Source organism: Herpailurus yagouaroundi, unplaced genomic scaffold (assembly GCF_014898765.1).
Source record: "Herpailurus yagouaroundi ecotype Mexico unplaced genomic scaffold, PumYag 252, whole genome shotgun sequence".
NCBI lineage: Eukaryota > Metazoa > Chordata > Mammalia > Carnivora > Felidae > Herpailurus > Herpailurus yagouaroundi.
In genome coordinates, this window is record NW_024412469.1 from 249,742 (window position 1) to 269,742 (window position 20,001).

At 37.5% G+C, this 20,001-nt stretch overlaps 1 protein-coding gene across 2 annotated transcripts; it reads right to left on the reverse strand.

Moving 5' to 3' along the window:
• Nucleotides 1-1,833: 1,833 nt before the first annotated feature.
• RANBP6 (RAN binding protein 6) lies at nucleotides 1,834-6,393 on the reverse strand. Of its 2 annotated transcripts, XM_040460855.1 has the most exons (2): nucleotides 6,245-6,393; nucleotides 4,944-5,129 (listed from the first exon to the last, which is right to left on the reverse strand). In XM_040460855.1, exons 1-2 carry the CDS (start codon nucleotides 6,378-6,380, stop codon nucleotides 5,059-5,061), a joined length of 207 nt encoding a protein of 68 aa, XP_040316789.1. In that variant the 5' UTR covers nucleotides 6,381-6,393; the 3' UTR covers nucleotides 4,944-5,058. The 2 variants fall into 2 exon arrangements, with proteins under 2 accessions (XP_040316788.1, XP_040316789.1); XM_040460854.1 differs by having other exon boundaries at nucleotides 1,834-6,393.
• Between the last annotated feature and the right edge of the window lie 13,608 nt (nucleotides 6,394-20,001).

Here is a 20,001-nt window from a genome sequence, read left to right on the forward strand (position 1 = left end):
TTCCATAAAGCAGATATTACTATTTTCTTATGTTCTATTAGAAAGATGCAAATCTTGGGGTGCCTGGGTGGCTCAGTCGATTAAGCAACCGATTTGGCTCAGGTTGCAATCTCACAGCTGGTGAGTTCCAGACCCACATCAGGCTCTGTGCTGACAGCTCGCAGCCTCTAGAGCCTGCTTCGGATACTGTGTCCCTCTCTGTCTGCTCCTCCCCAGCTCATATTCTCTCTGTATCTCAAAAAATAAATAAGCATTTAAAAATTTGTGTAAAAAGAGAAAGATGCACATATGTTTCTATTTACACAGAATGCTCTAGCTTGAAACTGGCAATTATGTCCTAGAAATCAAGCATTTTAAAAAGTACAAGTCATCTAAACAAATGGTCAGGATATTCTGATCCTTGATTATTGTGAACCTTTAATGAACCAATAAAAGTCAAAACTTCAAAGCTTTTGGGAGAAGGGGGGGAAAGAGTAGCAGTAAGTTAAGTAGCAGAATTGGGTAAAATAGTTAAATGAGAACACTTATTGAGTATTGACACTCCCACACACCCATTATCCAGTTTTCAAGGTCTCCTCTCATCAGTCATTTGTAATTTATGAGACATTTCGCTTTCTCCTCAGAGCCCTTAGATGTACCTCAGCTCACAGCAACAAAGCCAGGGAACAGTCTAATTTCAGCAAATGGCAACCCAAATTGAGTCTCATTGAGCATCCTTCATTTCCTTTGACCATTCCCCCAGCAAATATCCCCTCTTTATCTTTAGCCACCAACTCTATTTCATGACTCTCTCATAATATAGATTGTATTTATTGACTCCTGTGCCACTAAGCACCTTACATTCATTATCACCTTTAATTCTCACAACAATCATAGGTATTATGCCTATTTTACAGATGTAGAAACTGATGCTTAGGTTAAGAAAGTAGTTTGCCGGGGCGCCTGGGTGGCGCAGTCGGTTGAGCGTCCGACTTCAGCCAGGTCACGATCTCACGGTCCGTGAGTTCGAGCCCCGCGTCAGGCTCTGGGCTGATGGCTCGGAGCCTGGAGCCTGTTTCCGATTCTGTGTCTCCCTCTCTCTCTGCCCCTCCCCCGTTCATGCTCTGTCTCTGTCTGTCCCATAAATAAATAAAAACGTTGAAAAAAAAATTAAAAAAAAAAGAAAGTAGTTTGCCAAAATTCAAATCTAGGTCTGTCACACTTCAAAATTCTCCAAGGTACCTGATTCTCCAAGGCCACCTGGCAGAATTTCCAATTTTCATGCACAAGAGTGTAGGGAATTGCTAGAAATTTGATCAAGGGCTTCTGATGGGATATCAATTAAGATAAAGAGGTAGGAGTTGAAGGAACCACAGCTCTATAGGTCATGGAGAGGCCACAATGATTGTGATCTTAGCTTTTATGAAAGTAGGATCAGATCCTTAAGCTTAAAAAAACTATTATACAAGAAATATGTTGGTTGTAGGTAAATTATTAGTGAGAAGAAAAATTGCCATTTAATCCCACCACCCAGAGAAAATTTTATTAATATCTTGTTGCAGAATTTTTCTATTTATTTATGTATACTTTTATTTATCTTAAATAAAATTGTGACTATACTATACTTAATGTCCTTTCCTACTATTTATTGTAATAAATAATAAATCATTGCAGGGAATGGACGGGAAATCCATATCTAAAATCTCAACTTCATATTTCTGTCCACAACAGCCTACATGGCCTGCTCATCTGAACTGGCAGGGAGTGAATCAGGGAAATTCTAATGTAAAAGGAATTCCAAACCATTAACACACACACACACACACACACACACAGCAGAGGTGCAAACAAACAACAACACTAACAGGTACCATTTATTAAGCACTTACTAGGTCTTAAATATTTGCTAAATACTTTACATACACAGTACTCACAATACCCCAGGAAATCATGACAGATACATTTGTTCTTAAATTTTGGGTCAATGATTCACTGAGTAGAAAGCTTTTTTTCTACCCTACAAAAAGCTGGACATTAAAGATCAACATTCCAATTAATTAACTCTAGATTAGCTGTTTTCTTAAAATGCACATCTACTGCTATTTGACTGGAGTCAAAGCTGTTTTTTCTCATGTTTAAAGATAAAATTAATTTTGCTTCCCTTTCATCTTCAGTGCTACTATAGAATCTATTAAGAACTTCTTCAAAATAGATATCTATTTAAACTCCATTTTAAATCAGGGCTTCTCTCCTTGTTGGGCTGCTTTCAGGGGGAAAATGGCATATATACACAATGCAATATTCTGCTTAAACACATAATACTGATTGGCTCCCACAAATATTGATTACTTACTATTTGTCAAACACTGCAGAATAGTATGTTACATGCTACCAATGTTCCATGTACCAGGATACCCTTTGCAGTAACCATAGTTCTTAGTGTCCTGGATAACTTGAAAAATAGAGACCAGTCAGGCTAAGATTTTACAACTCTCTTAACTCTCAGCTGGACACCTTGAGGACTAGAATATGGATATGCTTCACCCAGTTCTCAGGAGGACATGATGAAAAAGTTCACATAATATATAGAGAAATCTCTCCACATCCAAGGCAGTATCTCCCAATTTCAGCATCCTCCCATTACCATGAAAAGCACCCGGAGGAATAAGCTTGCCACTATATCTTTCACCCACAATTCCAAATAGTTTGCCTTGGAAGTTCTCCTATCTTTGTAAGCTCTCAGCACCTTGTGATGGGCAAAATGACATCTTCACACAAGTATATTGTTTGCCCAGCATCAATAATTCAGACAAGTAGCAACAATTTATGTACTTCACATCAACTAGGGGAAAGGTGACAAACACTAAGACAATGGTTATCACCAAGCTCTATATTTAAAAGATAAAACATGCAAGGTGAACACAAGGCTGTAACACTGACTAATCCTGGAGAAACATATAGGGAAGGAATATAAACTGCTTGGCAAGGAGAGAACAGTTCTCACAATTGTAATGGAATCCATTCACAATAGTTATTTGGAATTACTTTTATGGTAGAAGATATTCAAGTGACATTAACGTGCATCAAGCAAAATTTAGCAACTCTTGTAGAGCTTCCTGCTGCTCCTCATCAAGTTGCGATATGCATTCCAACCATAATTCTTCAGAAGTCTGTACCTGACGCACAACATTAGCTAGGCGTTTAGCACAAGGATCTTCATAATTAATAGTCTCATTAATTTTTCCTTCTGCAATTATACTGATTATCTTGGGAAGATTGGAATTATTTGCACCAAGTACAACTGGGTGGTTACTTTCAATTAAATCACAGAGAAAACTCAAAGTCTGAATAGCTTCCTCTTTATCCTCATGCAGTGGAAGCCATGATAACCAATGTGGAAGAACTTCATCTACATTTACACAGTTAGGCTTAAACCTCAAAATCTTCCCTACCGCTGAGATACAGTTCTCTGTAGCAATGACATTTTTTTTGGTTTTGGAATGTGCACACTTAATAACTTTTACCAGCAATGGGACAGCTTCTGAACATAAAGAACGATAATCATCTCCACCAAACTGTGCCATAACACCCAGGCCATAAGCAGCTGCTTGCCTGACTTCAGGGTTGTTATCTCGCATATTTAGTAGCATTGGCCACCGAAAATATTCTACATACTTATATGAGGTTGGACTGCAGTGCTCTATAATATCATCAAATATGCACAATCCCCACTGTCTATCTGGCCATGGCCTACTTGAACAAATTAGATTTACAATTAATGGAAGAAGCTGTTCAAACCATGGTAAAATCTTTTCCTTGTAAGTACTAAATAATGAGTGCAAAATATCTGATACTTTGGTCAGAATATAAACATCACATTCATCCTCATCTTGCAGAGACATTTCAACCTGCTGGTCGTAGTTTTCTTCCCGTCTTTTAACCTGTCTCAGTTCTTGGTTTTTAAAGTGTCCTTCAAGTTTTGCTTTCAATATTTCTCCTAGTTCTTCTAAGTGTTCATCAAGAAGGCACCCATCTCCCATTACTTCAATAGACTTTGCAAAAGAATTCATTATTTCTGAGAGTACATCTGTATCAGGTTCAGTCCCAATAGCCTTGATTAAGGGATCACATATGAATTGCCACATCTGTGCAAGATATTCTGGGCCACGAGTTCTTGCACATTCCAGGAGAAAAGGCATAGACTCTGCTGCTGCCACTCGAACATTGTCATGGAAATAAAATTTCAATAAAGGAACCATCAGCTTTACAACCTGTTCTGTATATTCCACAAATCCTTCCCTTAACTCCTTAGCATAGTAAACCAACATCTGGCAAGCAGTTGCTTTTGCTTCAAGTCCTGAAGTCTTAATTCCAAAACTTTGTTGGTCTCCAAGATTTACAAATTGCCATCCATCATCATCACTCATATTTTCCACATCTTGTGTGTCTAAGAGAGCAACATCAGGTTTAGCTGAAGCAGTCTTAATAAGAGGCTCAATAACTAGTGGAAGGTACTGTTGAAAATCACTTCCAAGAATTTTACACATTCTAGCCCATGCTGAAACCATGTAAGATGTCTGAGGGTCATCATCTTCCATATTATTTAAGTCTGATTGTGTCTTCAACAATAGCTGCATCACATTTGATGCATCTTGCATAAATTTTTCCTTCCCAACAGCAAGACCAACATGGCTAATGCATTCAATAGTTTTTCCTTTCAGAAGCTTGAGTTCCTTCTGAACAGCAAGCTCAACAATGTGCTTTAGTGATGGCATAAATATATCATAATATGGAACAAATTTTTCTTCTATTGTATCTGCAACTGAGGCAATGGTTGTCACAAGCTGTTCCAAGGCCAATTTAGTTCCATTCCGAATCAATTCTTGAAGTTTAATCACCAAGATGGAATGTAGATTTCTCACCATACTATCCAAATATAGAACTAGCAATGTTTTCGGACAGTCTTCAATAAAAATAATAAGTGCAGAAGCCGCATGTGATTGTACACGCTGATTACCTTGATTTTCCATGGTACGCAACAAAGCTGCAATCACTGTTTCATGGAATTTCTTTTGGAAGTTAGGAGAAAAATCTGTAGCCATCTGCCCAAGTGTAGTACAGGCTGCAGCCCTCACTCTTGGGTGAGGATCCTGAAGAAAAAGCAAAACAGAGTTAACTGTTTCATCTAGAATTGATTCCATTTGCTGATGGCATCCTTCTCCAATGGCAGATAAGGCCATTAATCCAGCATGTCGATATTTCCAGTCAGGGCTCTGAAGCATCTGCATGATGTGCTCCTTAGTCATTGGTAAAACAAGTTTCCCACCAAGCCCACAAGCCAGTCTGTCTAGTGCACTCTCAGCAGCAACAGCATTGCTGTCAAAATCATCTTCTTCCATTTCATCGGCATTTACCCAGTCCTCATCATCTTGTAGATCAACCATCATTGCTAATATATGAGGAACTGCCTGTGCAATTATATTTGTATGTTTTTTCAACATTGGGGTTGCAGTTTCAGACAAGGTCACTATTATTTCAAGGGCCAACTGGCGTTGCAGATTACTAAGTCTAGAGTCTCCACATAACTTCAGACTCAACTGCAGAGTATCTTCTAAATAAGGACCCAGGTATTTAGGTACGGTATCTGCAATCTCAACAAGGGATTCTAGCACTGAATCATCATCTTGGTAGCATGAGTCATTCACAGCCTGTAAGATTCCAGGAAGCAAGTCTGCAAAGTCCTTGAAAAGAGCAATATTATTCTCATTAGCAAGTACAAATGCAGCTGCAGCTCTAGCAGATAATGTCCTGATTGCTGGATGTTCTTGATCCTGAATGCACTGGTCCAACAAACGTTTGATGATATCCAAATCATGCCGCTCTTGGTTCCCAAAAATCCCAGGAAAGTGCCAGAAAACGTGAAGTGCAACTTCCCAAAGAACTACATTTTTAGAGTAGATTGAATCAATAAGGAACTTCAAACCTTCAGGCCAGTGGTTAGTGCCATCCTCATCTATCAAGTTCCTGGCCAGCACTGCAAAAATATCACAAAGTTTTTTCCTCATGCTAGCATGTGTTTCTAACTTAACGGCCAGTATCAGTTCAATCTTGACGTCCCTCTGAACATCAGAAGGCAGATTTGGATAGACTTCCTCAAACCCAGAGGACAAAAGCCGTCGTAGCAGCGCGGCAGCCATTTGTCTCACCTCATAACCTGCTCTTCTATTTCTGACAGCATCTAAGAGGAATGTAGTCTTACACAGACCTGGAATATTTTCATAGATTTCTTCTGCCTGCCTCCGCACCATACAGCTTGGATTGATCAGGTTCTTCAGAAGCTGGTAAAACTCTTGCTTTCCCGACACGGTGGCCGGTACCCCTGCAGACCCGGCCGCCGCCATAGCGCTCTGTCAAAGAAACCGCGACGGAGATGGAGGGAGGGGGTCTGAGGCCAGAAACAGTGACGTAAGGGAGGCGCCCGAGGGGATGGGCGGGGCTGCTTATCCACTGCTGGCGGGGTGCTGTGTCTGAGCTCCCGGAGGTGGGCTGCTGGGCCTGGGGGCGGGGGTCATAAGTGAGATGGGGTGGGGATGAGGGACATCCTCGGTCTGTTTTCCAATCAGATGAAAAGGCACCTGCAGAGAAGAAGAAGAAAAAAAAAGAAAAAGAAAAGTATGATTTGAATGTATTAGAATGGGATTGTGGGTGACTTTTTACCTCCGTTATATTAATAAACTAGCTCTGTTGTTACCCCGGTAATTTTAACGCAATAATTGCATCTTGAAAACCCTCCAGATGGAAGAAGCCGGTCACAAAAGGTCCCATATTGTATGATTCCGTTTATATGAAGGGTCTTGAAAAGGCAAATCTACACGGAAAGTAGATTTACAGAGGCAGTGGGAAGGAGAGAATGTAAAATGACTGCTATCAGATAGTCGGTTTCTTTTGGGGTGATGAAATATTCTAAAATTAATTGTGGTAATAGTTGTACATCTCTGTGATTATACTAAAAACCATTGCATTGTTAGATTGGTGGATTGTATGGTATGTGAATAATACCTCAATAAAGCTGTTTATCAAATAAGTACAATAAAAGGTAAAGACATTGATTGCCATCCCACTACCACATCTAAAGCACTAAAAACAGTGGTGCTCAAACCCTGGTGTGTCAGAATCATCTGGCCCGTGGATAATAATAAAGAATGAGAAAAACAACTGAATAAAATATGGTGGAAAGTGATCGGGGCTAGTAATCAGAAGACTTGAATCCTGGTCTTATCTGTAAATTAATTTTGTATCCTTGGTCACGTCACTCAAAGTTTTCTTTGCATGTTGCCTACACTGTAAAATGCTTTTATGGTTTTCCTTTTAGTAGGAAGATGCTGAGATTATTGTAAGAAACAAATGTCCTTGAAGTTAAATATTGTTTCTTTAAATTCAAGCAGGTGTGTCAATCAAAAACAATGATCGTTCCAATAACAATGATTTGATCTTACTTTTGTATTAGCACTTTGCCACTCAGTCGTTTTGACCCTTATGCAGGTTTGCAAAGTTGGTGGGAAAGTTTTAATACTAATTTTAGGTAAGTAATAGAAACCCAGGGAGGTTAAGGACTCTGCCTAAGATGACACAGCTGAGTCTCAAATCTACCTCTTCTGAAAGCAACACCAGTGATCTTTCACCATACCACTTCCCCATAATTACTCTTAATTTTGCAACATGATCAGAGGCCTTCACTTACTGCAAAGTCTGTCTTAAACTTCTCCAAGTGGGCCTAATTTTAATTTTGTAAAACACTGCTGCATATGCCCTCAAAGACAGAAAATCACAGCTTTAGGGTTAACCAGATGATAGACAGAATAGTCTCATAAATTACATTGTAATATGCAATACTATACTCATTTAGGAAGAAGCATTATTCTCTAAGTAGTGTTTCTCATGCTGTGAACCAAAACCAGCTGCATCAGAATCACTTGAGATACTTATTTTTAAATTTAGATATTAGAGACCAAGGTCTAAACTAATGAATCAATCTCTGAGGAATGCAACCCCCAAATGTTCAATTTTAACAAACACACTGAGTTTTCATGTAAATACCAAAATTGAGAACCGCTGATTAGATTAGTTTTGGTTCTGATTCCAAGATCTTGACTACAGTTTTGCATCTTGCTCCAGATGACTGGTTTTCTTACTGTTTCTTAAATAAGTCTGACTGCAGGGCCTTTGCATTTGCTGTTTCAGGAAATATATTACACATATATATGAAAAATTATATGGGGGAGGGGGGAGTCTTCTCTTAATACTATACCTACTAGTATTTTAAAGACTTATTAAAAACCACAATGAGACACCACCACAGACATACCACACACAATGCTTTAAATATAAAAGTTTGATAATAGCAATGGTTGGTGAGGATGTGGAGCAACAGGGAACTCAGTTATACTTTTGGAGGTACTATCAAGGATTTGGAAGGTTTTAAGAGGTGTGTCGATGGCACTCAGAGAAGAAACAGCTTAGGAAATTTCCCCAAGTTTTAGTTTGGGCATCTGGTTGGAGGTACTGCAATGTACCTATTTATTTACCTAGAAATGGATAAACAGCAGTGTTAATTCAAACCAAAAGACTGTTAACTCTTCCTGAAGGAAAAAAAGGCTTCCCAAAAAAGTGACTCCCAGAATTTGTGTTTTGCTATCTTCTTGCTCCCACGTGCTATAGTGATGGTCTTCATATCAACAGTAGGAGCTAAACTGAATCCATTTCGGGAAAATTACTTATGATCTTTTATTTTAGAAAAACATACTGATTTAAAATCTTAAGGTACTTCCTCTATTGTATAATTCTCTTCTACTTACTTTTTGCACCATTTCCTCCCCCAACCTTGCCCCAGGAACGTGTATAATACCCAGGATCAAGACTGGACTTGCAAATTTGGTTAGAGTTGAAGAACTTTATTAAGCCTTATAATTAAAGTTGGCTTTTAAAATTGTTTGCACTATTGAGAGGCCATTTAAGAATGTTTCCATAAGGTAGCTCAATACCAGACAATTCAAGTATTCATTAGCAGCTTATTAAGTGAGAAAAGTGCAAAATAAATTGCAAATTTATTCCGAGATCTGAGAGATTTAGAGTCAAATGAGGGGGGGGGGCAGAATTAAATTGGACATATTTGATATTTTAACAAGAATAATCCAGAATAAAAATACAGGAAACAGCAGCAACAACAACAACAATAACAAGAAACCCACGAAGGCTCCCACTGGCCTAAGATGAGACAATCTGAATATTAAAAAAGAATAATAATGCCTATAATGGATTTAAAAACATCAAATATATGCACAAAAGTGCTGAGTTTCCAATACTAACAAAAGCCACTAACTTATTAACCATTTTTGGAAGTTGCCAGGTCACCAACTATGAAATGGATAAAATAATCAAGACTTTTCCTGCCTTTCCTGTACAAACTGTATTTCAGGATAACCAAATAGATAATGAGGGTACATTCTTCTTTACAGAATTCCAACTAATAAGCACACTAATTAGCATAAGAATGCTAAAATCAGAAAATTTCTGTGTTATAACCCCAAAATAAATCATGAATTTAGGAAATAACAACCAATGAATGTTAAATATTGACTAGGAATATAATAATAGAGGAATTAAGATGAAACCAACTGAAATTACTGATTAATCTTAATATTATTAAATGTGGGATAAATGAGAGGCATCATTTACTGTTGTCTTTCAGGTCCACATCCATACTTCCTATAGTTTGTTCTCTGATTCTGAGGTTGGGCTCTGGAAAAAATATTCTCTTTCCATAAATGAGTCCCTGATAGATTTCACCAATAAGAGCCATTAGAGATTTGGAGGGTATGAAAAGGACAGAAACGGGATTATTCCTTTCCATTTTTCCTTTTCTTGCCTGGACTGCCCTAACCATGGCCCTTCCTCCTGGTGACAACCATTCCCTCCCTTGTGTAACACTCAAAAAGTCTAATCTCGCTCATCTCTGCAGAGATACCAGCAGTAGCCTAGGGGCACCCCTTCCTCAGAGGTTTCACTTTCAACTCTGGGAAGTCCCTCCGCTGAGTTTAAAGATACCAGTTCCATTTTGTTCCCTCAGCTTTAGGGAAGTTAACTTTAGGGAAGTTCCTTCAGTTATCATCTTTTGTTTTTTTCAGTGCTTTTTATTTACTCTTTCAGATATCCCACACCTGTATAACCAATCCCTTAAATAAAATCTCCTCTTGAAGTACTTAGTGTGGTTTGTTTTCCCAAGTAGTCCTTGGCTCATAACAGGCATTAAGTGATGCAATAGGAAGTACACTGCACCACCTATGAAGTATTTTTATTTTAAATCAGGTTTATTGAGGCATAATTTATATGGAATAAAATTCAACAATTATAATTATATAATTAGATTACAGTCCAGTAACCATGACCACAACTATATAGAAAACATTTTCATTACCCCAAAAAGTTCCCTGGGTCAGCCCCTCAGTAGAAAATCTCCTTTCTCCACTCCTGGCTCCAAGCCACTACTGATCTGATTTCTGTTGCTATAGCTTTGTCTCTTCCAGAGTTTCATATAAATGGAATCATTTAGTGTGTGACTTTTTGTAACTGGATGCTTTCTCTCAGCACAATGTTTCTGATATTCATCCATTCTGTTGCATATTTTTTCCTTTTTATTCCATTATATGAATATGCCACAATCTGTGCATTCATTAACTGAGAGAAATTTGGGTTATTTCAAGTTTTTTAAATTAATTAGTTAGTTAATTAGTTATGTTTATTTATTTTTGAGAGAAAAAAAGCGTGAGTGGGGGAGGAGCAGAGAGAGAGAGGGAGACACAGAATCTGAAACAGGCTCCAGGCTCCAAGCTGTGAACACAGAGCACAATGCGGGACTTGAACTCAGAAACGTCGAGATCATGACCTAAGCCGAAGTCAGATGCTTAATCAACTGAGCCACCCAGGTGCCCCAGATTGTTCCAAGTTTTAAGCTATTATAAATGAAGGTCCTATGAACATATGAGAACAATTTTTTTGTGAAAATATGTTTTCATTTCTCTTGACAAATACTAGGAGAGGAATGGTTTGGTTAAAGGGTAAGTGTAGGTTTATAAGAAACTGTCAAGTGCTCTTCAAAGTGGTTATACCATTTTACGTTTCAACAGCAAAATGTATGAAAGTGCCAGTTGCTCCACATCATTGTCAGCACTTGGGATTCTCATTTTTTAAGATTTCAGTCATTCCAGTGAGTATGTAGTGGAATAAGACTGTGATTTTGGCTTGCGTTTTCTTAAGAACTAACAGTGTTGAGCATCTCTGTATATGCTTATTTGCCACTTGTGTATCTGCTTTGGTGGGGTGTTTATTCAAAATGTTTTCCCATTTTTAATTTCATTTTTAAGTAATCTCTACCCAACATGGGACTCAAGTTCATGACCCTGAGATCAAGAGCCACATGCTCTACCAACTGAGCCAGCCAGGTGCCCCTCTTTTGCCCATTTAAAAAATTCTAGTTTTTTTGTCCTCTTTTGAGTTTTAAGATTTATTTTTATATTCTTGATACAAATCCTTAATTAGATATATATTTTCAAATATTTTGTCCTTTCCTTTTTCTTATCTATGTCTTTATAATAATCAAAAGTTTTAAAGTTTGATGAAGTTTAACTTATCACTTTTTACATTTTTTAAGGCTTTTTATGTCCTACTTAATTAAATAGGACTCAACTCAAGGTCACAAAGATTTTCTTTAGTATTTTCTTCTATGGCTTTATAGTTTTAGATACAACATTTATATATGGGATCTATTTCAGGTTGATTTTGTATATTGTGTGAAGCATGGGTTGAGGTTCATTTCTTTTTGCATTTGGATTTATAGTTGCTCCACTTTTACTCCCACTGAATTACCTTGATACCTTTGGTGAATTGACCATATATATGTAGACCTATTTCTGAACCATTTATTCTGTTTCATTAATCTATGTCTATCCTTACTTCAATGCCACAATGACTGTCTTGATTACTGTAGCTTTACAATAAATCTTGACCCAAGTAGTTATAGTCTTTCATTATTTTTGTTTCATTTTGTTTTTGAAAAATGACCCAATTTCTCATCCAAAAGGAGAAGAAAAATTGTTACATAATAAAAGACATAAGAGACATAAAATCACCCCTCCCGCTGAAAATGTTAACTTAGGAAAATGTCTAATGAAGATATTTATTTTTGTTTATTCAGTCATTCATTCTGATATCTCTTTCGTTATGAGCCCATTTCCTTTAATTGCTCTAATTTTGCCTTTAAAATAAATAGGAAACATCCGTAACCCAACTTATTAACCTGGGTCTTTTTTTTTTAGCTTTATTGTGAAGAATCATTATTAATAAGATTCTGGATGGGAGATAAGGTAGTGCCATAGTAGAAGGACCCTAGGCTTGCCTTGTCCCTCAAACACAGCTAGATAGCTACCAAATCATTCTAAATACCCAATAAATTAACTTACAGACTGACAAAATGAATTGCACAATTAGATGGAGAGAAGGCCACATCATGGAAGGTAAGAAGTGCAGAGACATGGTGTGGAGGAGAAATGGATCATGAGTGTTCTGGAGGGGAGCAAGCCCTCATCATAGAGAAAGGCATGAGAGAAGAGTGCACAGGGAGTCACACAAGAACACTTCTCCAAAGCTACTAATTAGCAAAATGAAAGGGGCTGATTTTCATGAGATTTTGCAACCAGTGGGGCGCAAAGACTGGAATTCTAGAAGTTCCTGGGCTTGACTGGGATAGAGCCCTGAGGGTGCTGCCGTATTCCTGGAGAGAAGTCATGAAAGCAACCCAGGGGACAGATGGTACAATCTGAGGATCACCTAAGGCACACAAGGAGAGACTCTTTGCTCTTCTTGGAGTGCATCTGTGAGAGGTAGAGTTCACAGACACACCTCCCCAGGGACAAAAGAGCCAGCTGGTTCCATTTCCCTCCCCTGCCCCTCAGCATAGGCTCAGAGACGAGACACCTGCTGAAGGCTGTTCACAAGGATATGGCTCTTTACCCTGCTTTGTTCCAAATCCCATACCCTGTGCTCTGGCATGACTGCCCTTCTCAGTCAAACCTGCATCAGTCCCAGCATGGTGAGACCCTCTCCCAGAGGACTAGCACAGGCCTCCACCATACCACATCCCTAAAGTTTGGAGTTTTAAAAGTCAGCAGGCTCGGCTGGGATAGAGCCCAAAGTGCACTGTGTTGCTCCAGGCAGGCAAGCAACCCTAAGATAGAGAGCATGAAAACAGTAATCTGAAAAATGCCTGGGATGTGTGAGGGGAAATTATTCATTCTTTTGGGACCTCTTCTTCATAAAGCCATTACTCTCAGGAGCAGGAAACACAATTGGCTTTTTTTTAACCCACAGAAGACAGAGACCTAGACAAATGCCAAGAAATAGGAATTCATCCCAAAATAAAGAACAAGAAAAGGTCACAGCTATGGATACAACTGAAACAGATATAAGTAATATGACTGATGGAGAATTTAAAGCAAGAATGATAAAGCTCCTAGCCAGGCTAGAGAAAAGTATGGAAGACATCAGGAAACTCTTAATGCAGAGTTAAAAAAAAAAGTCAGAAATGAAAAATGCAATAACTGAGATTCGAAACCAACTGGATATAGCGATGACAGGACTGAAGAAGCAGAGGAATGAATAAGAGATATGTAAGACAGAATAATGAACAATAATAAACTAAACAAAAGAGAGAAAGAAGAATTATGGATCATGAAAACAGACTTCAGGAATTCAGGAACTCCATCAAACATAACATTAGTACCATACGAGTCCCAGAAGAGAAGAAAGAGAAAGGGGGGCAGAAGGTTTAGTTGAGGAAATAAGAGCTAAAAAATTCCCTAATCTGGGGAGGGAAACAGACATCCAAGTCCAGAGGCACAGAGAACTCCCATCAAAATCAATAAAAGCAGGCCAACACCATGACATATTGTAGTTAAATTTGCAAAACATAGTGATAAAGGAAAATCCTAAAAGCAGGAAGACAAAAGAAGTCCCTAAGTTATAAGAGAAGACCCACAAGGCTAGCTGCAGATCTCTCCACAGAAACCTGGCAAGCCAGAAGAGAGTGACATAATATATTCATCATGCTGAATGGAAAAAATCTGCAGCCAAGAATATTCTGTCTATCCAGCAAGGCTATCATTCAGAATAGAAAGAGAGATAAAGAATTTTTGGAGAATTTTGTTTTTGGAGGAAAAACAAAAAAAGGAGTTTGCAACTGCTAAACTAGTCCTGCAAGAAATATTAAAGAGAACTTTTTGAGTGGGAAACAAAGACCAAAAATGACAAAGACTAGAAAGGAACAGAGAAAATTTCCAAGAACAATGACAAAATAAGTAATAAAATGGCACTAATTATATATCTATCAATAATTACTCTGATGTAAACAGACTAAACATTCCAATCAAAAGACATAGGATATCAGAATGGATTAAAAACAAAACAAACAAACAAACAAACAAACAAACAAACTACATCCATATGCTGCCAACAAGAAACTCATTTTAGACCTACAAGGATTGAAAGTAAGGGGATGGAGAAAAATTTATGATGCAAATGGAAGTCAGAGTAGCAACACTTATATCAGACAAACTAGATTTAAACCACTGACTATAAAAAGATGAAGAAGGGCACTATGTCATAACAAAGGACACTATTCAGCAAGAAGATCTAACAATTATAAATATTTATGCCCTCAACGTGAACACCCAAATATGTAAAACAATTAATAACAAACATAAAGGAACTCATTGATAATAATGCAATAATAGTAAGGGGACTTTAACACCAAACTTAATCAGTGGACAGATCATCTAAGAAGAAAATCAACAAGGAAACAATGGCTTTGAATGACACACTGGACCAGATGGACTTAACAGATATATTTAGAACATCCCATACTAAAACATCAGGATACATATTCTTTTCAAATGCACATGGGACATTCTCCAGAATAGATCACATGCCAGCTTACAAATCAAGCCTCAACAGGTACAAAAAGACTGAGATCATACCAAACCAAAAACTATGAAACCGAAGTCAACCAAAGAAAATAATTGGAAAGACCACAAATACATGGAGGTTAAACAACATGCTACTAAAGAATGAATGGGCCAGCAAAGAAATCAAATAATAAATTTAAAAAATACATGGAAACAAATGAAAATGAAAACATGACAGTCCAAAACCTTTGGGATGCAGCAAACATAGTCATAAGACAGAAGTGTATAGCAATACAGGCATACCTCAAGAAACAAGTAAAATTTCAAATAAGCAACCTAACCTTACACCTAAAGAAGCTAGAAAAAGAACAACAAATGAACTCTAAAGCCATCAGAATAAAGGAAATGATAAGTATTAGGGGACAAATAAATGATACAGAAACTAAAAACAAAAAAACATAAAAACAAAAACAAAACCAAAAATCCAAGCAACCCTCCCCCCGACCCCCAAACAGTAGAACAAATCAATGAAACTAGGAGCTGGTTCTTGGAAAAATTAATAAAATTGACACACTTCTGGCCAGAATTATAAAAAAGAAAAGAGAAAGGACCCAAATAAATAAAATCACAAATGAGAGAGGAAAAAAATCACAACCAACACCACAGAAATGCAATTATAAGAGGCTATTATGAAAAATTATATGCCAACAAATTGGGCATTTTGGAAGAAATGGACAACAAATTCATAGAAACTAATAAACTATCAAAACTGAAAAAGGAAGAAATAGAACTCTTGAACAGACCAATAACCAGCAAAGAAATTGAATCAGTAATCACAAATTTCCCAACAAACAAAATTCCAGAGCCAGATGGCTTCACAGGGGAATTCTACCAGACAATTAAAGAAAAGTTAATACCTGTTTTTCTCAAACTGTTCCAAAAAATAGACATGGAAGTAAAACTTCCAAATTCATTCTAGGAGACCAGAATTACCCTGATTCCAAAACTAGGCAAGACTCCACTAAAAAAAAAAGAACCACAAGGCCATATCCCTGATGAACATGGATGCAAAAATCCTCAAAAAAATATTGACAAACTGAAATCAGCAATACATTAAAAAAATTATTCACCACAATCAAGTGGGATTTATTCCCAGGTTACAAGCATGGTTCAATATTTGCAAATCAATCAACATGACACATCACATCAATAAGAGAAAGGATAAAAACCATATGATCATTTAAATAGTTGCAGAAAAAGCATTTGACAAAGTACAACTTTCATTCATGATAAAAACTCTCAACAAAGTAGGTTTAAGAGAACATACCTTAAAGCTCTTATGTGAAGTAAAGCCCTTATATGAATAAAGCCCTTAAGTGAAAAATCCACAGTGAACATCACACTCAATGGGGAAAAACTGAGGGTTTTCCCTTTAAGGTCAGGAACAAGACAGGGATGTCCACTCCCACCACTTCCATTCAACACAGTACTGGAAGTCCTAGCCATAGAAATTAGACAACAAAAAGGAAAAAAAAAAAAAAGGAATCCAAATTGCTAAGAAAGATGTAACACTTTTACTATTTACAGATAACATGATACTATATATAGAAAACCCTAAAGACTCCACCAAAAAACTACTAGAACTAATAAATAAATTCAGTAATAATGATGCAAAGTAATGGAAAGACATTCCATGCTTATGGGTTGGAAAATCAAATCAAATTGTTGCAGGATTCTTTTACCACAATACCCAGGATTCATTGTCTCGCTGCTCTGAATAATGAAGATGTGGACACAAGAGAGGAGACATTCAAAAGTGAATGCCTGAGGACTATAGGTAAGGGTCCTTGTTTTGTAAGGTTCTAGTCAGCCCTCTCCCTTCCCTTCCCCCTTGTTCCTTCTCAGCTTTAGGTGCTGGGTTGTCCATTCCTTGGCTCCTTTTCATTGAATGAGAGGTGGTCTATGGTCATATGTAGGTCTTTTGTCAAATTCCTGAGGGAAACCTGAGGGGGAATAGGTAGGGTCTGTTACATTCTTTTTTTTTAAATTTTTTAAAATTTAATGTTTATTTATTTTGAGAGAGAGACAGAGAGAGAGAGAGAGAGAGAGAGAGAGCACCAGGGAGGGGCAGAGAGAGAGAGGGAGACACAGAATCTGAAGCAGGCTTCACGCTCTGAGCTGTCAGCACAATAGCCCGACATGGGGCCTGAACTCATAAGCTGTGAGATCATGACCTGAGCTGAAGTTGGACGCTCAACCCACTGAGCCACTCAGGTGCCCTGGGTCTGTTACTTTCTTAAGAGGAACTTTAGCCTAAGGGGTTTTGCTGTGGTCAGACACTCCCAGCATCATTCCAAAATATGTGTTTTCCCCACCCAGGGACCTCAGGCCCTAATCTTTCCCTCTCTGTCTACTGAATTCTGTCTTCTCCTATCATAATATGTTGTTAAAATGTCTATACTACTGAGAGCAATCGACAGATTTAATGTAATTCCTATCAAAATACCAATAACATTTTTCACAGGAGTGGAACAAATAATCCTAAAATTTGTATGGAACCACAAAATATTCTGAATAGACAAAGCACCCTTGAAAGTGAAGAACAAAACTGGAAGTATCACAATTCCAGGTTTCAAGTTATACTATAAAGCTATAGTGATCAAAACAGTATCAGGGCCCCTGGGTGGCTCAGTCAGTTAAGAATCTGACTTCGGCTCAGGTCATGATCTTGAGGTTCCTGAGTCAAGCCCTGTATCAGGCTCTGTGCTGACAGCTCAGAGCCTGGAGCCTGCTTTGGATCCTGTGTCTCCCTCTCTCTCTGCCCCTCTTCCACTCATGCTCTGTCTGTCTCTCTCAAAAGTGAACGAAAATATATTTTTTAAAAAAACGGTATGGTACTGGCACAAAAATAGACTCATAGATCAATGAAACATAATAAAATACCTAGAAATAGGCCCACAATTATACGGTCAGCTAATCCTTGATGAAGCAGAAATGAATATCCAATGGGAAAAGGACAGTTTCTTCAACAAATGGTGCTGGCAAAACTGGTCAGCTACATGCAAAACAGTGAAACTGGACCACTTTCTTACACCATACACAAAAATAAATTCAAAATGGAAGAAATACCTAAATGTGAGATCTCATACCATAAAAATCCTAAAAGAGAACATAGTAATATTTCTGACATAAGCCTTAGCAACATTTTTCTGGATACATCTCCTGAGGCAAGGGAAACAAAAGCAAAAATAAACATTGGAACTACATCAAAATTAAGTTTCTGCACAGTGAGGGAAACAATCAGCAAAACTAAAAGGCAACCTTTTCGAGAAGATACTTGCAAATGAGATATCCGATAAAGGGTTGGTATAGAAAATATACTAAGAAATGATACAACTCAAAATGCCAAAAACAAATACTCCAATTTTGAAAATTTAATCCAATCAATAATCCAATTAAAAAAACAATTAAAAATTAAAAATAATCCAATTAAAAATAAAAACATACTGCTGAAATTAAAAATCCAATTAAAAAAAGAATTGAACAGATATATTTCCAAAGAAGACATCCAGACACATAAAAAGATGTTCAACATCACCCTGATGATCACATCAGGGAAATGCAAGTAAAAACCACAATGAGCTATCACTTCACATCAATCATAATGGTTAAAATCAACAACACAAAAACAACAGCCATTTGTGAGGATGTGGAAAAAAGGGAACTCTCTTGCAGCATTGGTGCAAACTGGTGCACCCACCCTGGGAAAACAGTATGGAGTTTCCTCAAAAAACTAAAAATAGAACAACCCTACTACTCAGCCATTGCACTACTAGGTATTTACCCAAAGTATACAAAAACACTAATTCAAAGGGCTATCCACATCTTAATATTTATACCAGCATTATTTATAATAGCCAAATTATGGAAACAGCCCAAGTGTTCATCAACTGATGAAAGGATAAAGAAGAAGTGATCTTATATCAATTCAGTCACAAAAAACAATGAAATCTTGCCATTTGCAATGACATGGATGGAGCTAGAAAGTATTATGCTAAGTGAAATAAGTCAATCAGGAAAAGACCAATACCATATGATTTCACTCAAATGTGGAATTTAAGAAGAAATTCCACTCATATGTGGAATAAAGAAAAAGAGAAAGGCAAACCAAGAAGCAGACACTTAACTCTAGAAAACAGACGATGGCTACCAGAAGGGAGGTGGGTGGAGGAATGGTGAAATAGGTGATGAGAATTGAAGAGTACACTCACCATGATGAGCACTGAATAAGGTACAGAATTGTTGAATCACCATATTGTACACCTGAAACTAATATAACACTATATGTTAACTCTACTGGAATTAAAATAAAAATATTAAATAAAAAAAGAGATGTGAGACTTTGGGAGAGTTACTAAATTTCTTCAAGCCTAGTTTGCTCATATTCGATGGGGAATAATAGGACCTAATTCATTGGGTCATTATGACATCTAAATGGAATAAAAATATAGATATAGAAAGTTGGGATTTTTGCAATATTAATTAATGTAGGATTTTCCTCCCTATTTCTTCCTCTTCTCCATTTTCTAGGGAGGTCCTTCGTGTATCCCTTTTTTGGGAGTAATTTATAAGGAAGGAAGCAGCTCTTTGAAGACAAAGGTTTTCCCTCTGTGAAATTTTAAACACATCAAGATTGTTTAGATCTGTGAGGGATGGGGACAAAGGGAGGTGGGTATCCTTACAGAGAAAGAAATAGGAACAGAGAGGAAGTGGATATTACTCTCAAGTTTATGGAAATGATGAGGGATGTTCCATGAGAATGGGGAACTATGTTTCTTCAATAGGCTGGATCCCCACAGGTATATGGTATACAGGTGAGGTAAGACTGGATGCTGATACTGAGGCTCCCAGCCCTAGTAAATATTACTATGCCCAAAAGGAAGTGGGAATACTCCATAAGTGCATACCACCATACTACCATAACTGCATATTGGCCTTGGGTAATGAA